Genomic DNA, 13,042 nt, shown 5'->3' with positions numbered 1-13,042 from the left:
TGTTATCATGCCAGGGCTGAGCACGGATCTGGAGCACAACCATGACGAACAGTTCGACCTGCACTGAAACAGACCTCAAGCCCTACTATGCGATTACGTACACTTTCATCCTCATCCCTGGACTAATAGGAAACACATTAGCTTTGTGGGTCTTTTATGGGTACATGAAAGAGACTAAAAGGGCCGTAATATTTATGATCAATTTAGCCATTGCCGACCTATCGCAGGTTTTGTCCTTGCCCCTGAGGATTTTCTACTACTTGACCGGGACGTGGGAATTTGGAGGAGGTCTCTGCATGCTTTGCTTCTACCTGAAGTACGTCAATATGTACGCAAGCATCTACTTCTTGGTTTGCATCAGCGTACGAAGATATTTGTTTCTTATGCACCCATTCAAATTCAGTGACTGCAAACGCATCTGTGATGTGTATATCAGCATCGCTGGGTGGGTTGTGGTCTGCGTTGGCTGTTTGCCTTTCCCGCTTCTCAGGCTTCACCAGGATGTTAGAAACACGTGTTTTGTGGATCTCCCCGTAAAGGAAGTGGAACTTCCCCTCTCCATTGCAATGATGACGATTGGTGAATTGGTGGGGTTCGTAACACCCCTATTCATCATCCTATACTGCTCGTGGAAGACCATCTTATCATTAAAAGAAAAAAATTCTGCTTCACATGACCTCGGAGAGAAAAAAAAGGCTTTAAAGATGATTCTCACTTGTGCTTTGGTATTTCTGATTTGCTTTGCACCTTATCATATCAGCTTTCCACTAGATTTCTTTGTCAAAACCAAAAAGATTAAAAATGGGTGCGTCCAGAAGGTGATCTCGGTGTTTCACGTCGTAGCTTTGTGCCTTGCCAGCCTGAACTCCTGCGTGGACCCAGTCATCTACTACTTTACTACAGATGAGTTCAGGAGACGCCTTTCCAGGCAGGACTTGCAAGACAGCATTCAGCTCCACAACCTCAGTTACGTGAGGAAGCACTCCAGAGATACGCTCAGGGAGGATGCCATGGACTACTAGCACCGGCCTTCCCCAAACGGTTGCCAGGATTTCAAACGTTCACTATATTTTGGGGTTTGGCCCAATTTTTTTTTCCCTAGGACTCGGGCAAGCTTCTGCTGATTTCAGTGAGGGCTGGAGAAAAACAAACAAAACCCCCCAAAACCCAAACCTGTCCGAAAATATGTTGATTTAATACTGTGGTTGCAAATTTTCTCTGAATATAAATAACACCGTGTCGTTCCCGCAGGCCCTGTTTCTAAGCTGGGCAGCCAGGAGCAGGTGGCTTTGGCAGCAGGAGGAGGACGCGGACCCGTGGCGAGGGGTGATGCTGTGACCCGTTGTCACCGGTGAGGCCATTGCCCAGCCATGTCCTGGTCACACACTCTGGCTTCAGCAAAAGGCAGCAAAGATTTTGGGGTCTTGCTATGCAGAAAGAATTTGATCCTAAAAACTAGTAGGTGACACAATATTATATATTTCTGAAGCAAAAGACAAGCAGCAGTGACTAATTCCTACGGAGAGTGCCAGGAGCCCGCCTTGGGCCATGCTGACCACGGGGCGAGGAGCGTGAGGTGGTCCCAAAGAACTTGCCATTTAAATAATTAACCAAGCCTCCATTTTGGGGTGTAGCAAATGACATACCCCCAAATCACAAAGTCATTGAAGGGTCCAGACACTATTTTTCTGCCATCAGTTCCCATTTGTGGCTTGCAAGCCGTACGGTTTGAAGCTATATCACTGCCTTGGATAAGCTTTAACCACAGGGCTGCGCTTCGAGGGTATTTATTCAGGCTAGATGTCCATCAAGCCTTTCAGGTCATCTTTTCACGAAAGACGGGGCAAATTGTTTCGCTTTCACTGATAACTGACCCTGCGCCGTCGCATCGGCTCTTCATTAACAGCAGCGTGATTAAAACACAGAGGAACCAAACCTTTCTGAAGTTTACTGTAATGGAAACTCACTATAAGCAGTCAAAGGTGCCACGCAACAGGCTACGAGAGATTTTTACGAAAGGCTCAAACATGGATGTATGTTTAATAATGATTTCTTTAAAATCAAACAACAGAAGCTTTGGGCTTGACTGGTATTTCATTTGCACCTTCTTGTAAAATGTATTTTTCTGTGAACATTTGAAATGTTACATTATGAAACATAAAAATACTGTGACGGTGTGAGGTTTTATTTAATGCAAATGTTGTTTTATAGATTTAATTTATAACAAAATATGTATTTTATAGAAAAATGATGTGAACCCCAGAGAGTGCTGGAACACAGAAAGACTTTTTTTCTTTTTAAAACCCCTTTCTGTATAATAAAACAAAACTCCACCACCTCATCCCTACAGGAGTCTGAGCCAGCGTGTCTGTATCCGCGTGTCGGCTGAGTAAGCACTGCTAATTCATGGGAACCACAAAGCACATTGTCATTTGTTCACGGCAATGAAAAAATATTTATATTTCCCATTGGTTATGATAAAAAAGTCCGTTTAAATTTTAAATTTTAAATGTAATTCTCGGCCCGCTCTCCCCTCTGTAACTGCCTTCATCACCAATACGCGCTTCCGTGGACCAACGCGTGGCGGCACTTGGATGGCTGACGCCTCTCGAGCACCTGTAGAACATTTCAGATGCCTTTTCAAAATTATTTTCACCTCCTTCTTGCACCGGGGAGAAATGCAAAACGCTGGCTTGCACAGGGACAAAACACACGGCTGCAAATGGCAGCAGCTCCTCTGCCCCCCACGAGAGGTTCACCAAGAGAACGTGATTTCCCATAGCTGAGGGCCAGCACCGGCGCAAGCCCATCGCCGTCCCTTCTGGCCACTGTCCCACGTCCCCGGCTGCGTGGGAGGGGAGTGGGATGGCCCTGTACAACCCCCCGGACTTACTTTTAGCTTCCGAGGGGAAAAAGATGTTACACAAAACGGTGTCAGAAGTTCAGAAATTGTTCAATGAGAAAAACCTCAATAAGCTTAAGTTTTCCCACCTAGAAAATACTGTGGGTGCAACACGAGCCGTTTCCCCTGCTGCCATAGCAATGTGGTTTATTCATATTAGTATTAACGGTCTCTCTTTACAGGAAGCCTGGCGTAATAGTCGCGGTAGCTCACACGGGCCGAATTCAGGCGAGACCTGCCTGCCCTCCCCGTGCCGCGGCACCTCTGCGCCGGGTGGGACTGGCTTGGGCCGTGCTCCCCATCGCAGAGGTCTCGCGAGCCCTTGGCTGAGGTGGCCACGGACATCTGGAGAAGCGAGATATTACTTAGATTGACCGAAGGTGTATTTTCATGCCCTGTTGGTGGCTCGGGATCCGTGACACCAGCCCATGCTTGAGCCCCACAGCTATCACGCACCAGCAGAGAGATGCTCTGCTGCATTTCTGCCAGCCAAGAAAGCCTCAGGTGGGGATGGCACATGGCGCACGGGAGGTTCAGAGAGGACAATTATGCCCGGCCACTGCAGCAGCAGGCAGCGATTGCTGTTTGATCGCTTTTCTGCCCAGCTTCGAGCTCTGTGCTGGGCCAGATCCGATTCTTCACCTGGACTTTGCTCAGCTCTGCCTGCAGTTCTCTGTTAGCCTGTTCAAAGTCAGCAGAAGCTGATATTCCCATGGAAATCTTTTCTCCGGAAGGCCTTTTCAGTAATAAATCTGGTCTGCAGCACTGGACTGGGAATCTGAATGAGAATGTAACTGAGAGCAAAAAAAAACCAACCCCAACATCGCCTGTATTCTGCAGGAAGCATTTCCTCCGGCTGCTCGAGAAGCACCTCTCCCCTGCGAGGGCTGCTACTGCCGAGAAGCAAAGCTCTGAAGTCCCTGCCAACAACCGCGCCAGGCGGGCTTTGTGCTGAAGCGACAAGTGGCTTTTTGACACAAACAGCGTTAGGTTTAATTTGTGCCAGGCCAAAAGAAAAGGCATATTCTCTTCTTTTTTTTGCAGCAGTTATGTTTCAGGAGAGTTATTCTGTATCTGGCAGTGAAAGCAGCCTCTTTGAAGGACTCTCCCTGAAACTGGAAGCACGCTGAGGGCAGGCTGCATCCCTCCCGATCCCAAAAAAAGCCATTTGTGGCAACAGCGCAGACGCAGGGAAGGTCTCAGGGGATGCCTGGGGACCTTAAGCTATTCAGATACAGCATCAAGACAAGTGTTTTTTTGGGAAGCATTATTTATACCCAACACGACAAGGCGAATGAGGATGACACGGTTCTGGGTGGAAGCAGAGCTCTCGGCGCGTTTCTGAAGGCCGCACGTGGCAGCCCCCCGTTTCCATCGACTCCCACGCAGCCGCGCGCCTCCAAACCCACGCGCCGCGGAAAGCGCAGGCGCCGCCTGCAACAGCTGCAGATGATTTCATCACACCTCAGGCACCGCTTCTCACAGCTTCCTTCATGTCACTGTCATCACGAGATGAGACGCGATGCGTTTGTTGGGTTTGTTTTTTTTTTTTTTTTTTTTTTTTGCACGTTGAGACTGTGCCGGCAAGCGAAGGCTGCTGCGGAAGTGGAGAGCGCGCGCCTGCCCCTCTTCCCGTTCTCCTCTTTACACCTTTGCGAGCTGGTCGTGCCGAGCCAGAGCAGAGACCCCCGAAGCGGCTGACCCGCTGCTGGCGGCGGGCTTGGGGAGAGCGGTGAAACGCCGGGCTGCGGGCAGCAATCCTGCCTGGGCACAGCCGTCCCCAGCCGCCGGTTGTGGGGCTTCCTGCTGCCACATCATTCTCCAGAGCCATGAAAAGCTCTTTTCCAACCTGCTTGACCAACGTACGCCTGAACCCACTGATCCCGGGGGCAATGAATCCGGCAGCAATGCATTCCTGTTTTAATTACACAACCATTGCTTGGAAACGTCCCGCTGTTGCTTTGAGCCGGCCACCTGACAACGTCTTTCGGTGCCCCTTCCTCTTCCACCACGAGAGACCAGTTCCCTTTTCAGCTCCACTGCACGGCTCGTGCCTCCGCGGAGGCGAGGCCTCACCGGCGCTCAGGACCCCCAGCCACCTCCGGGGTGGGAGCAGGGCCACGTGCTGGTGGCCACAGCGCAGGTCCTCCACGGCCACAGCCCGTCGTCACCTTTCCAATCTCCTCTTCATCTCCTCCACCATCACCAGCCGTTGCCCATGAGCTATCCATGTAACTCAAAAAATCTCCTTTCATGATGAAAAGAGCTGATTTACAGCTCCTCTCACCTAAGCAGAGTTGTTCTCCCTCCTTACACCTCTTTTCTTTTATCAGCACTAGAATTTATTTGCTATTTTGTCGTCTGGTTGCTCAACGTCCTGAGAAGACTCTCCATTTCTTGGTGGGCAGCGTTAAGATTTTCCAGCTCCGGTTAAGGCTGCACCAGCAGCAAACTGTGACACTTTTTACTTCACCGTTTACTTCCTTTTTCACTTTGCTATTAGCGGCTCAAAATTAGTATCGTCCCCAGCATCACAAAAACAGCTTGCTGGCCATAAAGGCACACCAAGCACCAAACCCGGCGCTGCCGGACACCGCTCCTCAGACCTCAATAACTAAAAAAAACCAAACCACAGCAAGTGACCCAGATACAAGTCAGCCTCATCCAGTACAAAAACAACAAAAAAAAGCTAAAATCTTGTCAGAGATGGTTTGATAAATGCCCTGACAGAAAGAGAGCAGATAAGCTGGAGGTGCCTGGCCAGTGCACGGTTCACGCTGCCAGTTAAGTCAGGGCAGAGGGGCTCCAGCATTTGGGCTGATAAACTGAGCTCTGTGTACATATGATCTGTATGATACACATTAGTGGTCAAAAGATCAGATTTTGAAAAAGATCCAGTTACTTAAAGCCATCCAGAATAAAATAATAGTAATAAAAAACCAGAACACATCTGCAACAGCTGTTTTGGTACCACCACTCACCACTGTAAGGAGTTCGTTGGGACCAGCAACTACCATCGGATTGACCTGTTTCACTCACCCTTCTCTCTAACGCAGTGATTTCCACTTCAGAACTTTACTGCATGGGTAACACTGCTGAAATACATAAATAGAGGAAGACTCTATGAATTTCTCAAAACTAAAAGAAAAATATGCCGCAAAGGAGAGTATTTGGGAAACGCGGGGTATAACCAGGACATTCCAGTTGAAACAAACAGTCAGAGATACAGGGACCTTTGTTTCGCTTATCAGTTCTTTCCTCCAGTGTCCCTTTAATGTTTTATGCTCTATTAAAGACTCGTCCATAGTATCCCGGTACTGATGAATTACCCCAAAAACATTCCATACTTTGGTATCGTTCCTTACTTCCCGAGACTGAACCCCACGCAAAGACTCCTGCTGATGCCAGCAGGCTCATTAACTTCCATTAATGAAAACACTGACCTCCCCAGGAGCAAACGGGGATGGACACAATCACATATTTGGATTAGGTCAGCCGATGTGAGGCGACTTGGGCTCAGTCCCCTGAAGGCTCAACCCTTGTCCAAGGGTCTGCTCCCCCAGAGCCAGGAGAGAAGCAACAGAAATGTCCTTTCTCATCGTGCTTCCAGTAGCTACAAGGGGAACGACCGCATGGCTTGTTGGCCCGGCGGGCTCCTACGCCTTGCACTGCATTTAGGAAGAATCTCCAGCTGTACCAGAGACCGCTTCTGGGCATCAATATGTCTTCTTTCAGGATTGCCATCATCCTCTTCCTCAGAGAGCAGCCTTCAGCCGAGAGGAGGAGGTGCCTGGCCCGGGGTCAGGCGCACCCATCTGATACACTAAGGGCTAGATTTAACGTAGGACTGGGGTTTTAACAATTCCGCATCGCTTCAGTCTCTCTGGGAGGAGCACACCCAGGTTCTAAATCATGGGGAAGGGACAAGGCTGTCACTGCCCCTCCCCTAAGTACCGTCCTTGCCTAAGAAGGAAGGAAAACGGTTAAAATTCCTCCTTAATTTAAGAAAGGATTTGAATGCCTGTTTCTCCTTGCTAGGAAAATGCCCTTGGCTCGTCGGTATGAGGACAGTCTCTGCTCCTCCATCAAAGCAGCGCGAGGACAAAGCGATCGCAGCCCCGTAGGCTGGCCCTGGGTACGGGGAACAGACAGAAACACGACTTTTGGTGGTTAGTGCCGTCTCCTCAAAGGGGAAGACCTGGGTGCTTGTTCCCGCTTCCAGCTCTATTTCTGTATCTTACGTCAAAGCAACACGGGATACGCTCCGTGAACACCACCAGCTGCTGGCAGGGTTTAGGTGGGGTTTTTTGGTGGCAGTTAGCGCTCCGTTTTAAGGGATCTCCATCCCGTCTGCGTGCGGGCGATGATTGAGCAATGGCTACCTCTAAGAAAGCCACTCCGGCGACATGCCCAGATGTACCCAGAGCCTGTTTCGGCATGAGTTAGACCTCAGAAAAAGGCCTCATCCCAGTCAGAGCCGGTGCTCAGTTCTGGGCTTACACAGAGGTGCCAACATAAAGTCACGGGGAGAGGAAAAACGAAGCCTCTCGGAGGTTAGGGACCTCCGTGGTCAGCAAGCAGCTGAGCTACCATCGTCATGATTAGAATTTTTGATGCCAGTCTGCTTAAGTTTCCTTCCACCCCTGTTTTTTTCCTCCTAAACCTAGAATTCAGAGGAAAAAAGAAAAAACAACAGAACCAACAAAGGTAGGATGAACAGAAATGATGTAAGGGATTGCCATACCGTATTGGGAGAATTAACAACTCTCTTACCTCACCTGCCTACCCATTTTCCCAGTGGGCTGGGCAGTGATGCAAGAAGGGCATATCCTGGTGGGGCTCCGGCCAGCGGCCGGCTCCAGGCACCCCACGGTCAGCTTCACCTCCCTGCTTGCTGCCCCAGGAGCCCCAAGGGAAAAAGCTTGGATTTAAAGCTTTTTAATCCACCCAAACTCTTGTCTTGGCTGCCTAGCTTCTCTAATCTGCTGTCAGCCTGTTTATCGGCCCTGTGATTCAGTGCCATTATCTTCGCAAACTCCGCTATGACATGCCATAGTCGATATTTAAAGAAATGGTAACTCCTTGTGGTCAGACAGAGGTCTGTGCAGTTAGAGAGAAAGTTCCCAGGAGACCGACATAAAACAGAAGCTAAAACTCATACGGCTTTGACTTTCTAGTTTAATGAGAGGTTTCTCATTTAGGTGAATTAACACTAACCATCAAAGCCCCACAGCCCAGCCTGTTCCTGTTGGTTAACAGTCTATAAAACCCAGAGCAGCACCATCGCAAGCCCAAAGACAACAGCGGCACCGTGCCCACGCCGGCGTGGTGCCGGTCCTGCGAGTTCCTTCACCCAAAGTTTCTCCCTCTGGGTTTGTTTGCGCCCGACTGACCCAGCCCAGGTGTCTCCCATGGGACGTCAAACCCCGGTGGCATCCAGCTCAGAAGCTCTTTGGCTGCTGCCTGGTTCAGTGGGATCTTCTACAGCAGCCACCAGCTTGGGACAGGGCCATGTTCTTCTGGCCGTCCCACGGGAGGGACGCAACCACCGGCGCTGCCACGGATGGGAAGCAGGATGGTTTGGTGCAGGGCAAACGATCCTGCTCCTCACCGGGATACAAGACAGCCCCGAACCACTGCCTCGCTTCCCAGGGGTGCACAGCCCTTCGCAGTCACGTAACGTGGGCAATGCTGCAGAGCACTTATTTTTAAGGTCTTCTCCCATTACCCAAGAGCTCTTTGTTTGGCGATCGGTCAAATCCACAAGTTCAGCATAAGGGAAGATTGCTTCTGGAAATCGAAATCCCTTTGGAGATGCACCTGCCCCCAGGCAGCACTGCCAGCACCCACCACGGCAGCACGACAGTAAGGCCAACTTGGCACCAAACTGGTTGGATATTTAGGAGTTGAAAAGAAACAAAAAACCTGACTGTGAACTATAGAAATAAGCGGGCTGAATATGGCACACGAGCACTGAACTAAACCCAGCAGAAATCCCAGATTCAAGCCCCGCTGATTTTGTTACCGGTGGGTTTTGCCCTCGCTGCCTGTTGCACTAAAGCCCATCCGTGCGCTTCTGAAGCTTCCTCTGAATCGCGTTTGGCACCGGGACGGTGTTCCCACGCTGGCTCGAGGCCAGGTCTAAGACCAACGCTGGGCCCAGAGACGCGCAGGCTCTCCAGGGCTCGGTGCTGAGCCCTCGGGAGGTGGCCGTTAGCATTTGCACGGGCCTCATCAAGGTGCGTTCGCCTCCGTTTGCATCAAAGCAAGTAGCCCTTCCTAGAAATACCAGGTAGGGGACCACAGCACTGTCTGTTCAAAGGCCAAAGGATGAATGCAGAAGCAAGGCTGAGATTTTACGGCTTTGAAGAACACCTCCGTGCTCCTCAGTGCAACAGCCACAGCCAGCATGACCTCTTCTATGCAGAACAGCGTGGGAGAGCAACGGGGCAAACCAGGCCCCTCCACCCATCTCCCCTGCGAGGGGGCGACGCTTTTCTGCAGGAGCCGGGGGCCCGGGCTCACGGCACGGGCCCCAGCTCACCCGAACATCAGCATCAGTTGTAGGTCCCGGCTCTGCAGCAAGGACCCATCTTTTCCTTGTAGCACTGGAGTTTTTTGGCTAGTGGTTTTTGTTTAGGTTTTTTTTTTTTTTTTTTTTAAAAATAATGTAGACAAAAACACAGAAGAGGAAGAAAATCAAATGATGCTGAGAAAGCAAAAAAGAAGTTTTGTAGAGAAAAACCATTAGCTTCATTGAAAAACAACAAATATTGTGAGTCTGCAAATAGATACTGCAGGTATCCAGTATTTCTGCAAACAGGATATTTATAGAAGAAATACAGAAGTTGTTGAGAGCTGGAACTCACTTCTTTCTTACGCTCAAGGCACTTAGCCAGAAACTTTGTTTTCCCTCCAGTTAGTATGAGTCATTTCCCTATTGAAAATCAAGGGTCTTAATCTACGGTGAAAACAGGCCCTCAGAAACACCCCAGCAGCCAGCAGCTCTAGGTGCAAGCTCTCCCCAAGCCATGTACGCGTCTACTCGCCGGCCGCCTCCACCCGCGCACACCTTGCCCACAGAAAGCCCGTCCAGGCAGTCGGTAGCAGGGGACCGTGTCTTTGGGGTGTCACTGCTGCCTCGCAGCCACCCAGACAGCCCCCGATTCAGCCGTGGTTTGTAAATTGTCAAGAGCAGTTAACACCGGAGGTTTGACGAGAACAGAACGAAGTCAGACATCAAGGAAAGCAGCTAACACTGCAGCACAGATGTACAAGATAAGCAGAAATGCTTTCATTTCTTTTCAGAGCAGAACCTGCAGTGGAAAGCCAGCAGTTACGGCTCAGCTCGCAGCCTGGGATGTGCTAGGGTTTATTTGGGTGAAACTCCGGTCCCACCCTCTCCCTCTTGTTTTGTTTTGGTTTTTGGTTTTTTTTTTTTGTTTTGTTTTTTTTAAAAACATGAGTTGAGGCGGCAAAGCCGTAACTGCCTCACGCTGGGCGATAAGGCACACTGGTAAGGGTAGGGTAGCCTGAACGGTGCCTTCTACGTCCCTCTTATTTTTCTAAGCATTAACTAAAGAGGCGAAGAACGGGAGATGACAAAGAAGCTACAACTGCCAAGTGCGGAGAAGCCAAAGTACCGAGTCACTTATTGTCAGGTGAGAGTGGAGTGTCACCGCTGATATCAGCGCCCCGCAGAACCAAAAGCCCCTGCAGACCCCATCCTCACCACGGGATTTTTGATCATCAAGCGGAAACCGTCGGTTTACCTATCCATGATCTGTTCCTGACGAATCCCACACGCACGCGCTCTCGCTCCAGAATAAAAGCGCCTGGTCCCACTCGGACAAGGGACGGGGTTTGTAGGAAGGAGGTTCCTTGGTCCCGAATCAGGTGTCCGCACACGGGCTTAACCCAGAACAGCTTCAAACGTCAACAAGGCCGAAAAGGGAACAGCTTAGAGAGCCTGAACGCTTCTGTAACAGACACACAACATCTACGTCCACGGTCAGGACGACTTTTAAGACAGAAAATTCACTTTTACCTTCGTTGATGTGGGACCCTGGGGTGTCACGGTACAAAAAGAGAGAAAAATACGCTGAAGTAAACAAAATAGTTGAACTATAAGAAATAATTTCCTTTGGAGGTGGAGTGCAAGGTGGAGAGTCTTTAATTACTCTCAAGACAGGAAATACACCCATTTATATTGCCTAGGTAATACCACAAATATATACGCATAATGATGAAATAATTTTAATGAAATCATGTGGCTGTAATTACACATATTATAATTATTTTGCTTGCAGTCTCGAAGCTTCGATCGGTGCTAGCATTCGGGCTCTGTGCCACAGCCGGCAGCCGAGCCAGCCCCCACACGGCTCAGAACGAGGACAGTCAAAGCAGCTTTAATCCCTCCAAGCCTGACCCCAAGCGCAGCCTTCCCAGGGCGGTAATTCAGCCACGCGGCTAGCTGCTGCGCCACCGCGGGGGCCTCATGGACTGCGCTGCATTTATCGGGCCCTGCAGATGTTCTCTTCTGCTCTGGGATTTATTTCGGGCACGTTAGAAGAACATGAGATGAAATGCAACAGATCAGGGAAGTGGTAGGGTGGAAGAGGCTGTCTTTAGTTAAATGTCATGTTTTTTTTCCTCTTTCTAGCCTTCCCGAATACTTCAAAGACCAAGAAACAACAGCATCAACCTACAACATCTAAAGCTGGCAGCCGCTCCGTCATTAACCAGGGGACTGTCCCATGCAGCCCACCCCGCTGCAAGCAGGGCTGCAGCAGCTGGGGAAGAATGAATCCCAGACACAGGAGGACAATTTAAAAATAGCGAACCAGAATTTTTCTCAGGGAAATTCAGAGCTGATTTCAGCACTCTGATATTTCTGCCGTCATTCACCACAAACTCTGCCGAGCACGCCTGAATTTTTGGTAGCTTTCCCTGTGATGCCAAGAACTAGCGAAGCCCACAGAAGTAAGCCCAGGCTTGCTGGAGTCCTAGGTCCTAGTCCTTTCCTAGGACTAGTCCTAGTCCTAATCCTTTCCTCTTCATCCTCCAGGCACCTGCACATGCACCGTAACTTCTGCTGCGGGTGCGAGGCGAGAGCTTTTCGCTACCATACCAAGCACGGCTGTGCTGCAACCGTCCACAGTGTAGAGCCGAGCTTATTGTGAAAAAGATCTCGCTTTTAGACAACCAGTTTATCAAGTCCGAGGTGCTCAAGCTCTATTTCATACCAGGCCGAGGCCTCGCTATGTCTTTCAATGGTGTCCACGCTGTCACCGTTTTCTTCTTCTCTGGATCTTCGTCTCAAGGTATTTATACAGGCAAATAACTGGTTAATTCCTATGAATTTTTGCTAAGTCAGGCTGGAGGAAACTCTACAGTTCTAGTACAGATAGCAGCTACTCTAATGGAAGTGCCTGTCACCCACCCCACCCCCCCCGACACCCACCGCTATCTTACCCACTCACACTCAGACAGAAAGCTATCAGGCTTCTGCAAAGCTCAACAGCAACTCCTCCGAGTAATGAATTCAAGTTTGCTCTTCATTATGAGTTTTCTCTTTGATTAGAGTGCTTAAACTTGAAAAAAACCTCACACGTAATGCTGGAAGAGGAATCATCCAAAGCACCGGACTGTCAGCTTAAGATTCATAAAGGTATTTAAAACCCGCATCGAAATACACCATGTCAGAAAAATAACACGCAAGCTAGCGTAAAGATAACTCGCCAATAAGCAAGTGCACAGGTATTGCTGATTGTCCTGTGCACACTGGTTGCTTCTTCAGTAAACACACCTGTAAACAGAAGCTACTGCAGTAAACAAGCTTGCATTTGCATTTTGGTAATGCTGTCCCTTCAGTTACCACACCCATGTCTGAAGCACAGTCTTACTTACTACTTCACAGGGTTTTACACGGGTTCCAGTTGTGTTATAAAAGTGTTCATTACTATAGATAAAAACTAAGCAAAGACACCGAACGCCACCTAGAGGAAGTTTTCATCAAACCATTTTTAGGTTTAGTTTTGGCAAGACACCCGAACACCCGTACGTTACAATAAATACACCCGGTTTTTATCATTTACACGCACGTTTCGCCCAAGCGCTTGCTGCCTGTGCCATCTACCG

The 13,042-nt window shown here is 49.4% G+C and overlaps 1 protein-coding gene across 1 annotated transcript; it reads left to right on the top strand.

The window, feature by feature from the left end:
• The first annotated feature begins 36 nt into the window (after positions 1–36).
• GPR174 (G protein-coupled receptor 174) lies at positions 37–7,564 on the top strand. Its single transcript, XM_087749182.1, has one exon. It carries the CDS (start codon positions 42–44, stop codon positions 1,020–1,022), a length of 981 nt encoding a protein of 326 aa, XP_087605308.1. The 5' UTR covers positions 37–41; the 3' UTR covers positions 1,023–7,564.
• Positions 7,565–13,042: the final 5,478 nt, after the last annotated feature.

This window comes from Nipponia nippon, unplaced genomic scaffold, assembly GCF_047370975.1.
Source record: "Nipponia nippon isolate SJK-2023a ecotype South Korea unplaced genomic scaffold, ASM4737097v1 scaffold_12, whole genome shotgun sequence".
Classification (NCBI taxonomy): Eukaryota; Metazoa; Chordata; class Aves; order Pelecaniformes; family Threskiornithidae; genus Nipponia; species Nipponia nippon.
This window is presented reverse-complemented; position numbering and strand designations above follow the sequence as displayed.